General features: G+C 43.5%; 1 protein-coding gene across 2 annotated transcripts in view; it reads left to right on the forward strand.

The window, feature by feature from the left end:
• Positions 1-23,108, forward strand: part of frmd6 (FERM domain containing 6) — a 125,249-nt gene that overhangs the window by 41,000 nt on the left and 61,141 nt on the right. For both annotated transcript variants that reach the window (XM_073039836.1, XM_073039835.1), the window contains 2 exons: positions 8,148-8,411; positions 9,749-9,839. In XM_073039836.1, the coding sequence (XP_072895937.1) occupies positions 8,313-8,411; positions 9,749-9,839 (190 nt within the window). In that variant the 5' untranslated portion in view covers positions 8,148-8,312. The remainder of the gene's footprint in view (positions 1-8,147; positions 8,412-9,748; positions 9,840-23,108) is intronic.

Below are 23,108 nucleotides of genomic sequence, written 5' to 3' on the forward strand. Positions count from 1 at the left end.
TTGGGGTTAGGCGATTGGACTGCTGCAGCATTCACGGTCTCAGGGACTTGGACTATATTTTTATGTGTGGTCATATTTTTGCTGCTGTCTTCCATGTGGTATATGTGCCTTTGGTACTGTGCTTTGCACCTGGGCCCTGGAGTAACGCTGTTTTGTTTGGCTGTGTTCAAGAATTTGATATGTAGTGAAAACAAACAGCATCGGATACACAATTTACACACAATTAATTTAATACGTTAGAGCTCTGTGGACATTGTGAGCATTTACTGGGTCTTAATAGGGAACTAAAGACTGCTACGGCCTTTACTATAGGACTAATTTTGAGAGGGCAGTGCAAAGTGCAGTTGGTGAGCATTGAGGGGGAGAGAATGGGGAGTAAAAGACAAAAGATAGGTTTATTTAGGTATTTTTCAATAGAAGGGACTGAGGTTTCGGATATGGTGGCTAGGGCAGTTGTATTCTCCATCTGCAGAATGTGGGCGATCAATAATATTTCTGGTGTCTCTGGTGAGTGTGCCCTGCTGTGGCACCTGTCAAGGCACATGGGACAACTGGAGCTGAAATGAACTCGGTATGAGCAAGTTGGTCACACTAAAGAATGCAGATGGGTGACTACCAGGAAAGGCAATAGGTGCAGGGGACTCGTGTTCATTGCCCTCTCAAATATGTGTGCTATTTTGGATACTGTTGGGGAGATGTATCCTCTCGGAGGAAAGCAGAGGCTAAGTTTGCGCCACTACAGTTGGCTCTGATTCATATTGGGGAGAGAAAAGTCTAGAGGAACAGCAGTGGGGCATTTGTTAGTAAGGAAAAAAGCCAGGATGCTTCTGTGGCCAAGAGTGAAATGTCTTTCGTGTGCTGGAGTCAGGGGTGTCTCAGATCAGGCACAAAACATTCTGGGGGGGGGGAGGGAGAGCAACAGAGATGGGAGTACAAACTGATGTCATGATGGAGGTAGAAAAAGAAACGTGGTCCTGCAAAGCAAATTTAAGGAGTTAGGCAGAAGGTTAAAAATAAGATTTCTTGGATTGTAATCTCAGGATTACTCCTGTACCACATGCTAGATAAATAGAAATAGGATATTGTTTCTCCTTAAAATCTGCTGCTAACACACCAGTCCACAAGCAAAAAACCCTTTTAGCCTCCAGTTTGTCATCCCATTTCCAAATTTTCCCATTTCACTAACTCCTTGAATATACTCTGGCCTTCCGATTCCATGACTTATTAAAAGCCATGAATAATTTCCTATGTGACGGTAGCAAAGGAAATGTATACATTTTTGTCCATTTCAACCTGCTTGCAAACATTTATATAGCTGACCACACCATCCTTCTCCAGTGTCTCTGCTCCATTGTTCTGCTGTGGGAAGACTCAAATGCTTTGCTCCAGTCAAGTGCTGAATTATGTTAATGAATAAGCAGTGTTGGCTTCTCCCTTTTCTGTACCATTAAGCTCTGGATCCATCTACAGTCCCCCTTGTTTCCCGTCACCTATGGGTCTGCACCCACCCGAAAGCAGTGCATCTAAGCCCCAATGTACACCCCCGATCTACGTCACCACCACATCACTTTCTCTGTCAGATTGCTCTCCCTACCTACAGCAGAAAGTATTTCTCAGTAAGTCGGGGAAAACTGAAGCCATTGTCTCTGGTTCTCAGCACATTCGCTGTTATTTTCTTTGACTTCTATCTAAAACTGAACTGGACTATTGGTGGGCCTGAGGTGAGATTCATATAAACTTTCTCCAAGCCCCCCTCTGCAATATCGTCTTAGTCTATGACCTCAGCTCATCCCTGCTGACACTTATCCGAGTAATTGTTACCCCCATCTTCAGCTAGTTCAGAGGTACATTTATTAACAAAGCATGTTTGCAATATTCAACTCTGAGATAGCCATGAAATAAAGAAAAACCTGCAAGTCAGTTCAGAGAGAAACAGCAGACTCAACCCTCCGCACAAAAGAAAATGAACTCCATAAACCCCCCTCCCCACACACAGAAAAAACAGCAAGAAGGAATGGGTGACAACACAGAATATAAAAACACAAGACTGAAAAATTTCATAGTCTATAGTCCAAGACCATAAGCACTGAACCTTGGTAACATCATGGGGAGAGTGACACGGCTCGAGTGTAGAGACCTATACCCTCTGAGCACAGTGATAGGCTGCACCAGCGGCAGAGGCCTGGAATCTTGGAGACAGCAAAGTATTGGATCACGCAATCAACCTCCAAACTGTAAATCACAGGCTCTAACAGTTTCAGAAACAGATTTATGGTGAAAAGCAGACATAAAGGAAGTGAATTAAATAGTCTTGTGGTCTATCCAGAGGATGTTGACCAAGGGAGCGTCGTGCGCGAGCACCACCTTGACTGGTTTGTCTTTGCGTTAGTCTCCACAAACTCGATGCATGGTGCCCACATCCAAACTCAGTCCAAGTCCTATTTGTTGAGTTCCTTGATTACAGACATACTTTGCTTCCCAGTTAAAGCAATGTCTCAAAATTAAAAATCTCATTCTCATTTTCCAGTCCCTGTGTGGCCTTGCTTTGTCTTTCCTCTGCAAATTTTTGCAATGTTCTAACACAACAATATCACAATGCTATCCTAAATCTGAACCGATAATCATTCCCACAGTTAATCGCTTCTTCAGTTGCCAAACTGTAGCCCCTCCCTAATCCTGTACACCCTTTCTTTTGCTTTTCTTCTTTACAAAGATCCAAAGCCTTCATTGTTGATCAGGCTTTAGGTCGTCTGTCTTAATATCTCAGGGTTGTATTTTCATGATAATGCTCCAGTGAAGTGCCTTTGTTAATCAATATTAACTGTTGATAAAGTGTAGGTATAAAATACCAATTAAAATGTGCACTAATACCAATGGGGTGAAATATAGCCAAGCTAATTTATTTGACAAAAAAAATCTTCTATTAATATCTTCTAATACAGTAAAATGCTTGTATTTCTACCAAAGCATATTATTAAAAAAAAGTAGGTATAAAGTTTAACTCATTTTAAAGTTTAAAGCATTACAGTAATCAGATCCGTGTTTTAAGCAAATACTTTGCAAGTTGCAATCTCTTCCTTACTCAGAACTGGTATAGCCAGTATGTTATGGATTGTCCGTCTTAACCGAGTTCATGAAGTGGATTGCAGTCTATCCAATTGTACTGCTTTGTATGAGTCAGTCAGCAGAGGTTAGTGGGTGCTGACATAAATATGCAGGTGATTACATCTTGAAGAAAACAATGAAAGAAAGGACTTGTGATCATACACCGCTTCAGTTTGTCATTTAGTAAACTTGGCATTGGAGTGATTTTTCCAAAGTTGCCAGAGGAAAGCGTATGGAAATTCAGCAGCATCCACTTCCTTAAAAACTACAAGAACGCATGTTATATTTTAGATTTCACTGTAACATTTAGAGACATTTTTTCCCAACTTTGCTTTGGGTGGGATATTTGTAACAAGTTATATTGCTGCAATGGCTTCTTGGACTAGGAGCATACTGTACACTTCACTGACTATATGAATGTGACATGTTGTTACAATGCTGCTTACCACATTCTTTGGCAGCATACTCATTTCCTTTGAGTTAAAGACCGAATAATATCTTGTACGGAAGAGATTCTGCAGATGCTGGATATCTTGAGCAATGCACACAAAATGCTGAAGGAACTCGGCAAGTCAGGCAGGCAGCATCTATGGAAGGGAATAAACAGTTGATATTTTAGGGCAAGGCCCTTCATCAGGACTGGAAAGAAAAGAGACAGAAGCCAGAATAAGAAGGTTTGGAGGAAGGGGTTAAAACATACAAGCTGGAGCTGGTAGGTGAAGGGTGAGACCAGATGATGGGGAAGCTGGGTAGATGGGGTAGACAGAATAGATGGAAGACGTAAAGAACTAGAGAAAGAGGAATCTCATAGAAGAAGACAGTGAACCGTGGAAGAAAATGGAGGAGGAGGACAACTGGAAAGAGGTGATGGGCAGGTGAGGAGAAGAGGCAAGATGAGAGTGTAAGCAGAATGAGGAATGGAAAAAGAGGAGGGGGAAGAGGAAGAAATCACTGGAAGTTGGAGAAATTAATCTTTATGCCATCATGTTGGAGACTACCCAGATGAAATATGATGTGTTGTTCCTCCAACTTGAGTTTGGCCTCATGGCAGTCAAGTCCGAGGATAGATGTGTCAGAATGGGAAGCTAAATTGAAATAGGTAGCTGCCAGGAGACAGAGTACCAGATGAAGTAAATGACCTTGACAGACTTGCAGGTAAAGAGTTGCCTCACTTGGCAGGACTGCTTAGGGCCTGAATGGTGGTGAGGGTGGAAATACAGGGGCAGATGTAGCATTCGGCATTACTGTTTCAGAGGATCTGTCCTGGGTCCAACACGTAAGTGCCTTTGCAAAGAAAGCACATCAGTGCCTCTCCTTTCTTAGAAGTTTGTGAAGATTTTGACTTTACTGTAGATGTATGGTATGGTGCAGAGTGTGTTGACTGGTTACATCAAGGCCTGGTATGGAACCACCAATGCCCTTTTACAAAAAAAAAGCCTACTAAAAGTAATGGATACAGCTCAGTCGATATGGATAAAGCCCTTCCCACATCGAGCACGCTTACACAGAGCACTGTCACAGGAAAGCATATTCTCCTCTTGTTGCTGCTACTAGGAAGAAAGTACAGGAGCCTTAAGACTCACCACCTGGTTCAGGAACAGTTATTACCCCTCAGTGTTCAAGTTCTTGAACTGAAGGGGATAAATTTAGTCACCTTATCACTGAAATGTTCCCACAACTGATGGACGCACTTTCAAGGACTCTTCATTCCATCTTCTTGATACTTATTGGTTATTTATTATAATTATTATTTTCGTATTTGTACAGGTTTTTTTTAACATTGGTTGTTGTCCACCATGTTAGCTGTGGTCTTTAATTAATTCTATTGTGTTTCTTGTATTTTCTGTGATTGCCCGCAAATTAATGAATCTCAGGGTTGTATATGGTCACATATATGTACTTTGACCTTTGGTCATCCTTGCAGGGATATCTTTGTCTAATTCTTTGCTTTCCTGTTTTTGTTTTTGAAATTCCTTAACATATCAATGTTTTGAGATGTTAAAAGTATTAATATAATGACCTTGTGCTGGCTAGGGTTGTGCCCTCATATCTTACAAAGGCTTGTCAGTTGTGATTGCAAAATTATGCAGATGATATAGCTGAACAAATATGGAAACAACTGGAAAATCTGGCAAACATGTTCGTTCTTGATTGCTGTATTGTACGCACTGCGGTGAAAATGAAACTGTTTTCTAATTTTGTAATCAAGTTTCATTGTAGAGCTTTAGGCATAGAAGAAATATATTGTGGGAGAAAAAGAGGCTGTTTTTGGTTATTTGCTAGGAGGCAACTCTGGAGGGACAGCTGTTCATTTTATTGCATTAGGCATTGTGACATTTTCTACTCTGGAAATGTACTTGCCTGGAATGGCACTTTAGGCATTTTTGGTGCATTAATTGGTGCTGATGGTCTGTAGGAAGTCACAAAAATATCGCAAACTTGGGACCTGTATGCTTTAAGAAATTGTTATCAGTGTTGCTTCCTATTAAGACCAATAAAATAATGTATGTTGCAGTGTGAGCTGGGGCAGGAACCATGGTTCCATTCTATTGAATGGGATTATGCCTGTTTGAAAATCAGGATAATTGAGGAGAAAGGGGGGCTTATTTTACATCTTTTAACATTTTGTTATTTAAAAATATTTTAAATTAACGCTTCTTACTAGACTACTTGAAATTATTTACTCCTGTTTTGACTATCTCTGAAAACCTGTACTTCACAAGTGACAGCTGCTTTACAGACAGACAGCATTAGTGCCCTTAAGGAGTTGTGTCCATGGCAGCCTGTGGCCGAAAAAAAGGTAATGGGATATAAGAGGAGTAATGGTGCAGGGCCTCCTGGGGGTCTGACTATTGGAGTGTCAAAGGGTCATTCCCAATGTTCAGTGAGTTGGTGCATTGAGTCACAGATGGAGAGATCTGTGAACGATGCTTATCAGTTTACAGGCCTTTACAGAAAGGGCTGGCAATGAGTTTATAAAACAAAATCCTGAAGGTTTTTATCCACATTTTAACAACTAGGTCCCAGGGATCATATGGGGCACTACATTCAGCACAATATACTCACTGAACTGAAGTATTTTATGATTGTGAATTGTGAACTTTGAATCCACTTTTTTCAACTAATTGAATAAGCCATGTATTTGCTAATATTATCACATATGGCAGGTGCAATGATAAAATTACTATGGGTGTAAATATGAATTGTGATCATGATTATTACTAATTAACTCTTCTCGGGCTTCAAGCCGGGTAGAGGTATCAATTATAACCAATGTTTTTGATGACAAACTCTCATCTTCTTCAGGGCTAGTGCCTGGGCAAGTCTAGTCTGGTGGTATTTATACCCCTGTATTCTGTTCCTCCTGAATGGTTGGTCCTCTTCCAATCAGGTTTCTACTGTTCCATCACGTTTACAATTGAATTCCACATGCCAATGGCTTTTGAAACTGCCTGGTAAGAGAAGCCATTGAAATCAAACTACTGGAAAAGAATTTTAAGAAAGATGAAGGTCTCACTCTAAGTAAGAACAAACCGTGCAAATGGTGGGAGAGCAAAAACCCAATTAGATGAGGACTAACCAATCAGGAGGGACGGAATACAGGGGTATAAATACCACCGGACTAGAATTGCCCAGGCATTAGCTCTGAAGACGATGGCAGAATTTGTCTTTGAAATGTCGGTTATAATTGATACCTCTGAAGCCCAAGAAGAGTTTATTCATCATCTATGCCAGGAAAGCACTAGATCCTTTTTCAATACTAATTATTATCTTTCCACTCTTTTTGTATTTGACAGTTTATTATCTTTTGCACATTGGTTGTTGTCCTATTTGGGGGGGTGGTGTGGGGATTGTTCATTGATTCTATTGTGTGTCTTGTATTTACTGTGAACGCACACAAGAAATGTGTAAGGTGACATGTAAGTACTTTGATAATAAGTTCACTTTGAACTTTTAAAGTGTAGCATTTAGCTTTACAATAACGAAGCTCGATTCCCACCACTGTCTGCAAGGATATTGTATGTTCTCGCTGTGACCGTATGGGCTAGCTCTGGGTGCTCCAGTTTCTCCCACGTTCCAAACACATGCATTAATGGTTAATTAGTTGGCATGCTGCGTTGGCATGGGAAACATGGGAGTGTAGGCTGTCCGCAGTCATCACTTATTTGATTTGATGCAAACGATGGATTTCCCCTTATATTCTGATGTACAAGTGACAGATAAAACTAATCTCTAAAAGTGCAGGCCCACTTCCCCAATTGGACAAGGCATAAACAGGAAAGTACACGTAAAATCACAGGACAGGATGCTTTAGAATCAAGGATTAACTCTATTTGCCATTAATTTGGAACTTGCTATGGTGTGTTGGCCAGGGTGGAACATGCACCAGAAAAGCAGCATTATAAAGAAAGAATTACATATAATTGTTTGCAGTATGTAGACATAAAAAACGCATGCGAGAAGGTACAGTTCCTAGCAACTTCCCCCCCGCCCCCCAAAATCACTTGTCAGATCTCAACTTCTGAACCACTTAACAATTGAGCTTTCAGGTTGGAAAGTTCTTTTTAAAAGTTGCTTGCAATTAAAGGCATTTGTTCTAAAGCCAGCTGTGATGTTCTATCAAGCATTAGGCCCTTGGGGGATATCAATGTATTTGATCCCAAGTGTCCAAATCTGGAGAGCACTTTGCTTCTACATGCCTCTCCTTTTAAGCCATTCTCTAGGTAAATTCATAATATTGCCATCTAAAGCAGTAAGGTTTAGAAATTCTGATTATAAACTTTCAAGATACTGATGTGTTTGTTAAGGCATACTTGTATCATAATAGTGTAATCGGTCTTTCCATGTGCTATACAATTATTTTATGACAAGCCTCAAAAGAATGAATATGAGGCTCCAATCATGAGCCATCCAAGCAATTAGGTAACTTCGCATTTAAATCAACAGTTCTGTCTAAGCTTGCCCAAGAAATATTCTAATTACTGTGTAGCGAGTGACTGGCTTCTCTTTGATAACATCTAACTTCTGTTTTGTTCCTCCAGCTGCAGTGAGTGTTATGACACATGCAGAGTTGCCCTGCCTCTTGCGAGCTTATGATGAAGAGGATTTGCTTGTGAACATCTTCCATTACAGTTCAATGGTCTGACTTGTAATGTGGAAGATCCCTGGGGCACCTGGGAAAACCATCTGACAGCCTGCTTGGCGTGATGAGCAAGTTCACCTTTCAGAACAACAAAGTAATGCAGGACCGCCGGAGTGTTTGTGTCTTCCTTCCGAACGATGAAGCTCTCAACATTATTGTGAACGTAGGTTTTCTCCACTTTTCTTCGAACTGATATTGTTCCTTAAATGAACAGCTTAGACCTTTAACGTGAAAGGGAAAAGCTGCACAATACTTCAGCACCGTGTAGTTCTATAATGTTTGACCCATTTGCTACTTTATTTAGCCCATTATGCTCTGAAATATCAAAATAAAAGAGTTGTGTATTGATAATTCTTTTTGCCACTTGTTTGAACTTTGAAATTTGCCTAATGATTGTGAATAAACCATGCATCCTCTTTCACTAAATGGCAGTATTATCTACCATTAAATGACATTTAATGGTCACTGAATTATAGGAAAGATGTCAACAAAATAGAGAGAGTTTAGAGGAGATTTACTAGAATGTTACCTGGGTTTCAGCACCTAAGTTACAGAGAAAGGTTGAACAAGTTAGGTCTTTATTCTTTGGAGCGTAGAAGGTTGAGGGGGGACTTGATAGAGGTATTTAAAATTATGAGTGGGATAGATAGAGATGACGTGGATACGCTTTTTCCATTGAGAGTAGGGGAGATTCAAACAAGAGGACATGAGTTGAGAGTTAAGGGGCAAAAGTTTAGGGGTAACACAAGGGGGAACTTCTTTACTCAGAGAGTGGTAGCTGTGTGGAACGAGCTTCCAGTAGAAGTGGTAGAGGCAGGTTCGATTTTGTCATAAAAAAATTTTAAAAATTGGATAGGTATGTGGACAGGAAAGGAATGGAGGGTTATGGGCTGAGTGCGGGTCGGTGGGACTAGGTGAGAGTAAGAGTTCGGCACGGACTCCTACTCTCCTAAAATATTTTATGATGAATAAGACCATAAGATTATAGGGGCAGAATTAGGCCACTCAGCCCATTGAGTTTGTATTGCCCATTCAATCATGGCTAATTTACTATCCCTCTCCATCCCACTCTCCTGCCTTCTTCCTGCAACCTTTGACGCCCTTATTAACCATGAACCTATCAACCTTCGCTCTAAATATTCCTAATGACTTGGCCTCCATGGCTGTCTATGGTAATAATTTTATTTAATTTTAATTATGGAAGTTTTTCAATGCCAATTACTAAATTGATGGACAAAAGCTTAATCTATTAACAAAATTTGTGTCAATTTCCAGTTTATTTTTTTTCTGAGAATGCGTCGTTGTAGGGCTGAAAGCAAATTCACAATTGAAGACTCTACCACGGAAGGGATGGTGTTGGCTTAATATTTCATGTAAAAAAAAAACATTAATATAATATTCTGTGTTTGAGATTTCAATTAATAAGAAATTAGTGAACCTTGATGCTAGAAAACCGGCTTTGCTCAATTCCTTTCAAAAATTTCATGTTTTTTTTTCTAGGTTAAAGCATTATGTCAAGAATTATTCGTTCAAGTGTGCGACCTTCTAAGGCTGAAAGACTGTCATCTTTTTGGGCTCAGTGTCATACAAAGTAAGTGATACAAAAGAATAATTTCAGTATCCCTGATAATGTAATTAAACAACATCATCAATGTAAATCCCTTTTTCAAATTGTATTCAATGCCACATTTTTATTCATATCCATAATTTTCATATTGTTACATGTGATATCTTCTTACAGTTTTACTAGGCCGGAGCCTTTGACTTTTCTTCCTTTAGTCCAGGCATCCGCAGCCTGGGGTCCATGGACCCCTTGGATAATGGTAAGCCGCCATGGCACAAAGGAGTTTGGGAACCCCTGCTTTTTAAGTAGTGTGATTTAGTCATCCCTGATGAATTCAGTGGCAGTTTAAACAGGGCACTTCACCAGGGCATGAGACACACCTGTTGCCCTCACCTGACTGAGCCCGCCTGTCGAAGCAGCGTACTGGGGTGTGGCCGCTGTCCCATGCAAACAGCTACTTAGACCTACAAGTGGGAACTGAGTATTCGGTGAGGACCAAAGTTTAGTGAGCTGCCCCAGAATGGGCACAACAAGCCCCTTCACCAGAGGTGCTACTCCTCCCTGGACACCCCATACACGGTAGTATACAGCGGATGAGTTCCTCCGTCGATAGCTATTAGGGTCTAATACAGTTTTTAGCACTATAGTAGAATTGGTACTGTTCTAACTTGTCCTGTATTTAATTTTCTATACATAATTTGTTACTCGGTTAAGCAGTAGTTTTTCTTTTTTATACCTTTTTAACTATTTCCCTGGAACTTTGGTTAGTTGGGCAGGTACTTAATTGGGCCAAAACATTATAGTTCTGATATGTCCCAATTAACTGGAATCCACTGTACATCACAAACAGCAGAGGTCCCAGTACAGATCCCTGTGGAACACCACTAGTTGCAGACAAAACACAGAATGGTGTGCTTGAATCCTTGATGATGCAGTGTCAGATATGGTTTATTTCTGGTCCTAATGTAAATTATTTGTTCAGGTCACACTTGGGCATTTTGCAAGCAGTTGGATAATGTTGCAGAGTGTAAGAATTCAGTTCAGTATTGTGTGGCTGTAGTGACAACCTTGCATAGGTTCCTTTACTGGGCTACTTTGGGAACATGTACAAAGAAAATTGTATTATGCTAAAAGAAGCACACAGTTGAGAATTTCCTAAATTTGAATCCTTTATTTGTACATTAACTTTGATAATTAGTTGGGATTCTGTCCTGTTTATGATGTGATTATGATGCATGAACAATCGTGTGCATAAAGCCTCTCAAGATTGGCTGCAGTGTTAAATAAGAAACGATACATTTATTTAGCTAATAGGAAATCTCAAATTTACATATGCTAATTAAATTTTAGGAAGATTCACTGTAATTTTTCATAACTGCTTGGGGTAAAAATATGGGCCAAGCTACTGTTATATCTACACAGTTTTAGTGGTGTGCCTGTGCATTTATTTAAGATGGTTTATAAATAAAGTTGTGATCGTGTTGAATTTTTATAGCTTATCCGTTCATGTCAGAGCATTGAATTCTGGCAATGTAGCAAGAGAAGTCAAGTGAGTAAGGTAACTGAGGCCAACCTCCATTGATCTTTGGGGTGCTATGGTAGTCTAGTGGACGGAGTGACACAATTACCACTCGGGGCATCAGCGTTCAATTCCGGAGTCATCTGTAAGGCGGTTTGTACATTTCTTTACGTGTGTGCATGGGTTTTCTCCAGGTGTTCCAGTTTCCTTCCAAGTCCAAAGACTACTGATTAATAGGTTAATTGGTCATTGTAAATTGTACTGTGATTAGGGTAGGGTTAAATCGGTAGGTTGCTGACTGGCATGGCTCAAAGGGCCGGAAGCACCTATTCGTGCTGTATCTCTCTAAATAAACAAACAGAACACGATCTGGCTGGCTTTGTGGGAGTCTGAGGAACTTCCAACCGAGTTTCCTCTTTGTACTCTGTCCAGGCTAATGAACTTCGTGAATAAAGCTGTAAATATACTGGACATTGGACAGAATCTTCAAAAATAAACTACACATTAAAAAAAATTATGCAAGAAGTAATGTTGATATGATTCACATGATCAGACCAGGGGAGGGAAAATTAGTAATTATTTAAACAACTAAGGATCAAATGCTGTCCATTCTAGTTATCATGGTCAGGATCCCCTCTGATCCTGACTGCAGTTTACCACCAGCAGCTGACTATAATCAAGCACTTGAGATATTACATAATGCTGTCACCAAACAAAAACCAGTCCATCCTGATGCATTTCGTATCATAGCTGGGGATTTCAATCAAACTTGCTTGAAGAAATCCCTGGCCAATCCCATGCCCGGACCACACTTGCCCTTCAGGAAATCTGAACACTTGGCTGTCCTTTTTCTACCTGCATAAGAGCAGAGGCTTCAGAGATGAGGACAACACAGAGGAGTGGCTACTGCATTGCTTCGAGTCGGTGGACTGGGACGTGTTCAAGGACTCATCAGAGGATCTGAATGACTGCACCATACTGTATCTGTCACAGACTTTATAAAAACAGTCATAAACGAGTGTGTCCCCACAAAATTATTCAGAGTCTTCCCCTGGATGAACCACGAGATCCACAGACTGCTGAGGGCCAGTCAGAGGCATTCAGGTCTGGTGACCAAGTAAGTTACAAGAGGTCCAGGTATGCTCGCTGGAAAGCCATCTCATGGGTGAAGTGACAGTTCATTGAATCAATGAAGGATACTCAACAGATGTGGTAGGGCTTAGGAGTCCTTGTGCAGGATTCCCTAAAGGATAACTTGCAGGTTGAGTTGGTGATGAGGAAGGCAAATGCAGTGTTAGCATATAAAGACAAGGATGCAATGCTGAGGCTTTATAAGGCACTGCTGAAATCTCACTTGGAGTATTGTGAGTAGTTTTGGGCCCCTTCTCTAAGAACGCTGACATTGGAGGGGGTTCTAAGGAGATTCATGAAAATGCTTCTGGGAATGAAAGGCTTATCATATGAGGAGCTTTTAATGGCTCTGGGCCTGTACTCACTGGAATTTAGAAGAATGAGGGGAGGATCTCATTGAAACCTATCGAATGTTGAAAGGCCTACATACAATGGATGTGGAGTGGATGTTTCCTATAGTGGAAGAGTCTACGACCAGAAGGCATAATCTCAATAGGCAACATGGAATTAGAACGGGGATGAGGAAGAATTTCTTTAGCCAGAGGGTGGTGAATCTGTGGAATTCATTGCCACAGGAGGCTGTGGAGACCAGGTTATTGGGTGTATTTAAGATGGAGGTTGCTAGATTATTGATAAGTTATGGTGTGAAACATTACGGGGAGAAGGCTGGAGAATGGAGTTGAGAGGGAAATGGATCAGACATGACCAAATGGTGGAGCAGATTCAATGGGCAAAAAATGGTGTAATTCTGTTCTGATGTCATATGGTCTTGTAGCCTGAATGCTATCACCTCATATAATGTAAAGTCAGTTGACACAGGCAAGAACAGGGCTTTGCTTCTAGACGAGCTCAAAGCCTTCTGTGCTTGCTTTGACCCTCAAAACTTGGAGGAACCATTACAAAGAACCCCCTTCCAGCTCCCCAGTGATCCTCTAATTTCATTCTCTGGGGTGAGCAGCCTTCAGGAGGGTGAACCCGTGGAAAGCATCTGGCCAGGTACTAAACACGTGCTGATCAGCTGGCTGGAGTGGTCACTGAGATATTTAACCCCAAGGCTGTGGCTTAGCCCTCTGCTCTGCTCGATTTATACTTACGACTGGTGGCTAAGCAGGGCTCTGCCATATTCAAGTTTGCTGACAACACCACTGTCACCGGCCAAAGCAAAGATTTTGATGAATCAGTATATAGGGAGCTTGAAAATCTGGCTGAGTGGCGCCATAGCAACAACCTCTCACTCAATGTCAGCAAGACCAAGGAGCTGATTATTGACTTCAGGAGGAGGAAACCAGAGGTTCATGAGCCAGTCCTCATCGAGGAATCAGATGGAGAAGATCAGCAACTTTAAATTCTTCTTTAGTGTTAGTAGTTCAGGGACCTGTCCTGTCACAGCATGTAAGTGCAATTATGGAGAAAACATGGCAATACCTCTTCCTCCTTAGGAGTTTGCAAAGATTCAGCATGACAGCTAAAACTTTGACAAACTTCTCTCGATGTGTGGTGGAGGGTATATCAACTGTCTGCATCACATCCTGGTATGGAAACGCCAACGTCCTGGAATAGAAAATCCTGTGGCGACCCAATTACTAGCACACTCGAACCGGCTGACAATTAGCCAACGTGCAGGCACAAAGGAGAAAGCCTGAGGGGGTTTCAGTACGTGCCAGTAGAGGCATCCGGTGGGGGAGCGAGGCTTTAAAGCAAGACTGTGAAGTTGGAATAAACTTTATCTTTGACTGCAGTTTACCGACTCCGTGTCGTTATTTCAGCGCTGCGTGTAGCACGCCGCTACAATTGGTGACCCCGACGGTCCAAACGTTTTTGGACCGGAGATGACCGACGCCGCATCTGTTAATGCGGTTTCCTTGAAGCTGCCAAGCTTCTGGACGCTGCGACCTCACCTATGGTTTCAGCAAGCAGAAGCCCAATTCCACGTTCGGCAGGTAACCTCAGAGGACACCCGTTACTACTACGTGGTGAGCTCCCTCGACCAGGACACAGCGGCCCAGGTCGCGGAGTTCGTACAGTCTCCCCCGGCGGACGGCAAGTACACGGAATTCAAAGCCTTGCTCCTAAGGACTTTCGGACTCTCACAGCGCAAGCGAGCTGTCCGTTTACTGCACCTGGATGGCTTGGGAGACAGGCCTCCATCAGCTTTAATGAATGAGATGTTGTCTCTGGCTGACGGACACACACCCTGCCTCATGTTTGAGCAGGCATTCCTGGAGCAGCTGCCCGAGGACATAACGCCTGCTGCTGTCCGACGTGGATTTCAGCGACCCCCGGAAGGTGGCAGCCCGGGCGGACTTGCTGTGGAAAGCCAAGAAGGTGAGTGGGGCGTCCGTCACACAGATCACCAGGCCACGCTCCCAGCAGCAAACCAGTCCAGGCCCGGCCGCAGAGCCCGCTAAACCCAGAGGCCAGGGTGTGAAGCCCAATGAGCAATGGTATTTCTACCACCAGTGGTGGGGCGCAGAAGCCCGCCATTGTCGCCCGCCCTGCCAGTTCCCAGGAAACGCCAGGGCCAGCCGTCGCTGATGGCTACGGCGGCTGGCCATCGAGATAGCCTCCTGTATGTGTGGGACAGCCAGTCGGGACGCCGGTTTTTGGTCGACACCGGTGCTGAGATCAGTGTCTTACCTCCGACGAGTTACGACACCTGCAGCAGGGCGCCGGGTCCCCCCCTGCGGGCTGTGCACGGCAGCACAATAAGGACTTATGGCACCCGTCCGGTGCAGCTACGGTTCGGCTCCAGCCAGTTCACGTGGGACTTCACACTGGCCGCCGTAACCCAACCGCTTCTGGGTGCGGATTTCTTGCGGGCTCACAGCCTACTGGTCGACCTGCCCAGGAAGAGACTGGTTCACGCCGAGACCTTTCAGACGTTCTCCCTGGGTGCAGCCCAGTTGCCAGCCCCTCACCTCGGCTCCATCACGCTGTCCGACAACGACTTCACCAGGGTCCTGGCGGATTTCCCATCGGTTCTGGAACCGCAGTTCACGGCAGCCATGCCCTGACACGGCGTACAGCACCACATCCTGACCCAGGGACCACCCCTCCTTGCCCGTGCTCGGCGGCTTCCCCCGGACAAGCTCCGACTGGCGAAGGAGGAGTTCAAGAGGATGGAGGAATTGGGGATCATCCGGCGGTCCGACAGCCCATGGGCCTCCCCCTTGCACATGGTGCCCAAAGCAACAGGGGGCTGGAGATCATGCGGTGTCTACCGCAGGCTGAACGAGGCTACAACACCGGACCACTACCCTGTGCCGCACATTCAGGACTTTGCAGCAAATCTGCACGGCGCACGGATCTTCTCCAAGGTAGACCTCGTCCGAGGATACCATCAAATCCCGATGCATCCGGACGATGTCCCCAAAACGGCTCTCATCACCCCGTTCGGCCTTTTTGAGTTCCTCCGCATGCCATTCGGCCTGAAGAATGCCGCACAGACGTTCCAGCGGTTGATGGACGCGGTGGGACACGACCTGGACTTCGCATTCATCTATTTGGACGACATCTTCATAGCCAGCAGCAGTCGTCAGGAGCATCTGTCCCACCTCCGACAACTCAATGCCCGCCTGAGTGACTATGGTCTAACAATCAACCTGGCCAAATGCCAGTTCGGGCTCGACACCATTGACTTCCTGGGCCACAGGATTACTAAAGACGGGGCAACCCCTCTGCCCGCTAAGGTAGATGCGGTCCGCCATTTCCCCCGACCCACCACGATCAAAGGCCTTCAGGAATTCGTAGGTATGGTCAATTTCTACCACCGCTTCCTCCCTTCAGCTGCCCGGATCATGCGCCCCCTGTTTGCCTTGCTGTCCGGTCCGGGCAAGGACATTACCTGGGACGAGGTGTCCGCCGTCGCTTTCATTCAAACGAAGGATGCCTTGGCGAATGCCGCGATGCTAGTGCACCCCAGAATGGACGTCCCTACCGCCCTCACAGTGGACGCATCTAATACGGCAGTCGGTGGGGTACTGGAGCAGCTCATCGCGGGCCGCTGGCAACCCCTGGCGTTTTTCAGCAAACACCTGCGGCCACCCGAGCTCAAATACAGTGCTTTCGACCGGGAGCTGTTGGCGCTATACCTGGCAATCCGGCATTTCAGGTACTTCTTAGAAGGTAGGCCCTTCACCGCGTTCACGGACCACAAACCGCTTACCTTTACGTTCACGAAGGTGTCCGATCCCTGGTCGTCCCGCCAGCAGCGCCATCTGTCCTACATCTCTGAATACACGACAGACGTCCGGCACGTCTCGGGTAAGGACAATGTCGTGGCGGATGCGCTCTCTCGCCCTAACATTCATGCCCTTTCCCAAGGGGTAGACTTTGAGGCGCTGGCAGAGGCACAGCAGGCAGATGAGGAGATCCCGAGTTACAGGACCGCAGTCTCCGGTTTGCAGCTCCAGGACCTCCCCGTAGGCCCAGGTGAGAGGACCCTACTCTGTGACGTCACCACCGGCCAGCCCCGTCCCGTCGTCCCGGCACCTTGGTGACGACGTGTTTTCGACTCCATTCATAACTTGGCGCACCCCTCCATCCGCACTACCGTCCGGATAGTCTCCAGCAGGTTCGTTTGGCACGGACTCCGCAAGCAGGTCCGTGAATGGGCCAGAACGTGCATGCACTGCCAGACGGCCAAGGTGCAGCGACACACCAAGGCCCCGCCGCAGCAGTTCCACCCCACCCACCGGCGTTTCGACCACATTCATGTGGATATCATGGGCCCCCTGCCAGTGTCGCGCGGGGCGCGGCACCTCCTGACTATCGTGGACCGGTTCACAAGATGGCCAGAGGCGGTCCCACTCACCGACACCACCTCTGAATCTTGCGCCCGGGCACTGATCGCCACCTGGGTGTCCCGCTTTGGTGTACCGGCCCACATTACCTCCGACAGAGGCGCCCAGTTCACCTCCAGCCTGTGGTCAGCGATGGCCAGCCTGTTGGGGACACAGCTGCACCACACCACTGCCTACCACCCACAGTCGAACGGGCTGGTGGAGCGTTTCCACCGTCACCTGAAGTCGGCTTTCATGGCCCGCCTGCGCGGAGCTAACTGGGCAGACGAGCTTCCCTGGGTCCTACTCGGCATCTGCACGGCGCCCAAGGACGATCTGCACGCTTCGTCGGCCAAGTTGGTGTACGGCGCACCCCTGGTCGTTCCCGGGGAGTTCATACTAGCCCCAAGGGGGCGAGAGGAAGAACCCGCAGCAGTCCTGGGCAGACTACGTGAGAGGCTCGGTGCCCTGGCCCCCGTACCCACTTCGCAGCATGGGCAGCACCCGACCTGCATACCCAAAGACCTGCAGAACTGTAAGTTTGTGTTTGTACGACGGGGCGGACATCGGCCACCGCTGCAACGGCCCTACGAGGGGCCGTTTACGGTGCTCAGGAACAACGGGTCCACGTTCGTGCTAGACGTTGGGGGGAGAGAGGAGGTTTTCGCGGTGGACCGACTCAAACCGGCCCATGTGGACTTGGTGCAACCGGTCGAGTTTCCGGCACCGCGGTGCAGAGGCCGACCTCCCAAACAGGGTCCGGCCCAGACTGTGGACATTGAGGGGTGTATCGCCGGTTCTGGGGGGGGGGGGGGGTTATGTGGCGACACAATTACTAGCACACTTGAACCGGCTGGCAATTAGCCAGCGTGCAGGCACAAAGGAGAAAGCCTGAGGGGGTTTCAGTACGTGCCAGTAGAGGCATCCGGTGGGGGAGCGAGGCTTTAAAGCAAGACTGTGAAGTTGGAATAAACTTTATCTTTGACTGCAGTTTACCGACTCCGTGTCGTTATTTTAGCGCTGCGTGTAGCACACCGCTACAATCCTACAAAAAATAGTGAAGTTCTCAATGAGACACTGCTTTAAGAGAGCTGCGTCGATCATCAGGGACCCTCACCACCCAGCTCATGCTCTCTTCTCGCTGCTGCCGTCAGGAAGGTGGTACAGGAGCCTCAGGACCCACCACCAGGTTCAGGACCAGTCATTATCCCCCAAAACATCAGGCTCTTGAACCAAAGGCAATAACGTTACTCAAGTTCACTTACCCCATCACTGAAATGTTCCTACAGTCTATTGACTCACTTTCATGTTTTCCTCATTATTTATTATTATTATTATTTTTATTTCTTTTTGTGTTTGCAGTTTGTTGTCCTTTGTACACTGGTTAAACAGCTAGTTGATGAGGTCTTTCATTGATTCTATTATGGTTATTGGATTTTTGAATATGCTCGCAAGCAAGTGAATCTCAGGATTGAGTATGGTGGCATATATGTACTTTGATAATAAATTCATTTTGAACAATTTCCCATCAACCATGATTAAGTATTGAGGCAAATCATTTTGAACTCAAGATTAAACATCAATTTTTTTATTTCAAAAGTGTATAAAGCACTGGAATAGTTGGAGTTTGCCAAGTTCATTATTTACTTATTACTACCGCAATTCTTTAATTGTTTTCAAGAAGAACTGAATTTGTGTGGTCTCTCAGAAATCATAAAGGATTTCTCTGTAGAATGAATTACAGTATTCAGAATTCTATTTAGTTATATAGGCAAACAAAATATTAATGAACTAACAAAAGATTAACAATGAGTAGAAATTAAACTAATAAGGATGCTTGAACAAAATGAAAATGAGTGAAATGAGTGAAAATTTTAAGGATATGAATTATGGAAAACTAGAAATTTTTAAAAAATGCTGGAAGTATTAAAACTCCTTTTAAAAATATCCATTGGGAATTTGTGTTTGTACATTATTTTTGCCTATGAAGTATTGATCATACTCTTGTCTTTTTCCCAAGCTTTTCAAAACTGAAGGTGAAAAGTATTAGGAGGAACCAAAAATTGGTTTTAAAAAGCTCATTTTAAGCGCAACCCCAAAAACAGCTCACTCAGTACTCTCTCCTCAAATTTCCCTTTCTAGTGAAGCCACAAAGCTCAATTGTTTCCTGCATGCTAGCTGCCCTCTGGGTTAATTTTAACTATGCACAGCTTTGACTTAATTGCATTTGTCTGTGACTTTATCAAGGACTGATGTGATACTGAGATACATCATGTGTTACTTTCTGCAGTCCGCCTGTCACTTCCTTGTTGTAGTCCATATGATTTGAGGTAGTCTTTCCCTTTCAGAATTTTTATTGTCCTTTGGTTCCATCCTGATAATGTATAAATGGTCTTCATCCTTATTCCCATTATTGTAGTATCCATTCATTAGTTAGCCACGTGCCCTGTATCTAGAAGCACCCCGTTTAAATTATGATATGTCCCTTTAAGGGCTGGTTACTGAGAGGACAGCTGCTGGGCTAAATACTGTAAAAATCTCTTGTAGATCATTTGAGTGCTTTATAGTGGAATTGACACAATATAGCCTTACACTAGGAATCCTGACATTGCTGTTCTGTGTATTTAGAACCTGTTTGTTGAATATTCTGATCTTTATGATAGTAAAATAATTTTTTGTCTGGTGAGTGTCGCCATTGAAAATATTTACTCATTTGTTCACATTCTCTATATTATTTTCTACTTGAATTTTTTTGCGTCTGACTAGCCTCTTCCTCTGTGATACTTTTATACTATTACCGACAATCTTGTCATTTTCCATTTTTCATCCCTTTGAACATCCTTTTGCTGAATTTGTGGATCTCCTTAATCCGTCCCAGTAAAAACTTTGTGTCAACTCCTCACAGAGTTCATGCACGTTGTTTTTCTCATTAGCTCATTCTTTTACTGTCTTTGTTAATTTTCTCATGTGTCTGTTAGTTTCAGGGAAGTATCTTTCTTGTTTGTTCACACTAAAACTTAAAAGCTAGTCCACTGGTTTTCTATTGCATTGATGGGAAGAATTTCCCCTATTTATTCGTGTTGGTTGTTACTGATTTTGGGTATTTCTAACTTCCAGATCATATGAAAATTATAATTCCCAGGCTCGCCGGAATCCTTATTTCTTGTCAATTTGTTGGTACGTTTGTGTTCTTCCATTTGATACCAGATCAAAAAGAGCATTGTTGCTGTAGTTTCTTTGGCACACTGGATGAAGAAGCAGCCATGCATTAAATCCATTAGCTCTGCCCTAAGCACTGTATGTGATAAACAGGCCTTATTACCAAACACAGACTGTAGAGTAGGCAGAGGTACCAGGATAGCTTACAAGGCAGCGAGGAGAGGCTTGGGATGTGGATCAAAGCATAGGAAACTCACGGAAAAGGCAGTGTGTTAGGGTGAGCAGGAGCAATGGCATCGCACTCTGAAGCTCATATCTGGATTACTTGGTGGTGGCTACAGGAATGGGATTTTGGTTGGTGGTCATGAATGAACTCCCATTTGCACAACTCCAAGGATCCAAGAACAAGCAAATCTCTCAATGTGTCATGATACAGTTCCAAGGAGAAAGCATTCTGTACTCTGAATCTTGTACTCATTTCCATTCTTAGGATTGGATTGGAATGTTGCCTTGCTCTTGATAGAAACAATTAATGGTAGTTTTGCCATGCTGATGATTATGGTCCTGCCATGTTATTTTCTAACACTCTTACTATGTATCTGCATCATAGAATGGGTGTCTTTCTTCAGTTTCTGTTTTTACTTACAGCTCTCCACAGATTCATGTTGCTTCCTGAGTTTTTCTGTCCATGGAGACATTATCCAGCTCTACTTCAAATAGTTTCCTCCCTTACTTGCTTCTTTTATGAATGTTGAACCAATCCAATTTGCATGCCTAAATATTGAGAGCGGACATTTCTTATCAGATGTAATCTGTAAATTGGCATCTCAATTGCCTCATCTCATTCAGTTCCATCAGTCTGAGAGGGACTGAATATTGTGCAGGAATGCCAAAAGATACCAATGTTATTGGGTCATTTAATGTGGAAATCATAGGTGAATGACTGTATTTTTGCAGTACTCGTGTGCCTTCAACGCATCAGTTACCTGCACTGCAATCCATGAAGTGTGATGATATTATTTACTTGGGTTTAGTTTTGACCAGAAGTATTTTCAAATAGCACTTCTAAGTATTATTCTCTGCAAAAAAAAAAAATTAGAGGTTACTGATCATTGTGACAACAGCAATATACCAATTGTAAAACATAGGCTCCAAATCAATCCAATACTTTGGATAGGAACGGGAAGAATAAAAGGAAATCCTCTAAAGAAAATTTGACCAAAGCTGTGGTCAGAGGTAAATTGGATGTTGCTTTGTAAGTCTTTTAGTGATTGAAGCTGCAGCAGTGAATGGGTCAATCAAATGAAAAAGAGAATACGATGTTTAAAAAGAAAATAATTTGAGCGGATTTAAAGATCTAAATTTCAGCATTTGCTTGAAGTGTTGTATGATCATTATGTGATCCAAATTGCTTTGCAGCCTCGGTAGTGTTCGTGAGGTGTGTTCACCAGATTATTGTACGAAGAGAGGCAATTCATTCAATCAAAGAATCTACATCTCATGTTCTCTATTTATTGTTGTCATTATTTCTATTCTCTTTTTTTGCATTTGCACAGTTCCTTGGTTTTTCATACGATGGTTGTCCATCCTGTTGGGTAAAGTCTTTCATTGATTCTAATGTGATTTTTTTTTACTGTGAAAGCAATAGATCCCCCATTGAACTTGACCTTGAGCCATATTTAGAGTGTGAAAGAGCAGCACAGGGCGCAGATTTAGAAAGCAACTTATCTTTCATCGTAATTCATTTGCTTTGGTACTTGGGTAGCTAATTTCTTGCCCACTTCCCGGCTGAGATAGTGGTTGTTTAAGGAAAGGAACTTAAGAGGAGCAAAGAATTTTTTAGTAAGAGAGGACATTCCACCAATTAAAATTCAAAATTACATTACCTTAGGATTTTAATTTAAATAAAAAGTCATTGAAGCTTGTTAAAATGTAGAGTACTATACAAGGTGATGATAGCATGTTACCCATTTTGATTATCATTATCCATAGCATATCTCTCATGAAAATTAAATTTCATGATAAATATAGAATAATGTGGGGAGTTCATGCCGAGTTAGTAAAGCACAAACAATGCAACAAATGAAAGGCTGGAAAAATAGAGATGAGAATTGTCTCCAAGTGCTAGACGATTTGTGTTGTGCCCTGCCATCTTTACTAAAACATGGGGTCAGACTCAAACCTTCCCTTGAGTGCTCTGAAATTGCTGCTTTTGTATAGCTAGCACAAAGGGGAAATTATAAAAATTCAACTCTTTATATAAAAACTAAAAGTATCAACAAATTCATTTAAATGAATGAACTGAAAGTGAAATGAAGGGTGCCCAAAAAAAATTGTTTTACTGGACACAAACGTCGCTGTTTAAGAAATGCTGTTAATGACAGTATAATAAAGAAAACTTGTTTCTGCCTTGCAGAGGCAACTCAACCAATTTATTTGTCTACTTAACTGTATAATATATAGCTTTCAGTTAGAATTGAAAACCAACTTGAGTCCTGGACCACTGAAATTACTGAAGAACATTCAACCCTCAATCCTGAGTGTTAATATTGAGCAGGAACTGACTGTGTTAATTTGGTGTAAGAGTGGATCAGAGCCCCTGATGCCCCAAGTCCTTTTTCCCCGTGTCGTAGAGTGCATAATGAGATATTGTCTGTTTTCCTGGATGTGTGCAAGCTCAAAGCTTGATACCATCAGGGACAAAGC

Source organism: Hemitrygon akajei, chromosome 3 (genome assembly GCF_048418815.1).
Source record: "Hemitrygon akajei chromosome 3, sHemAka1.3, whole genome shotgun sequence".
NCBI classification, from domain to species: Eukaryota; Metazoa; Chordata; class Chondrichthyes; order Myliobatiformes; family Dasyatidae; genus Hemitrygon; species Hemitrygon akajei.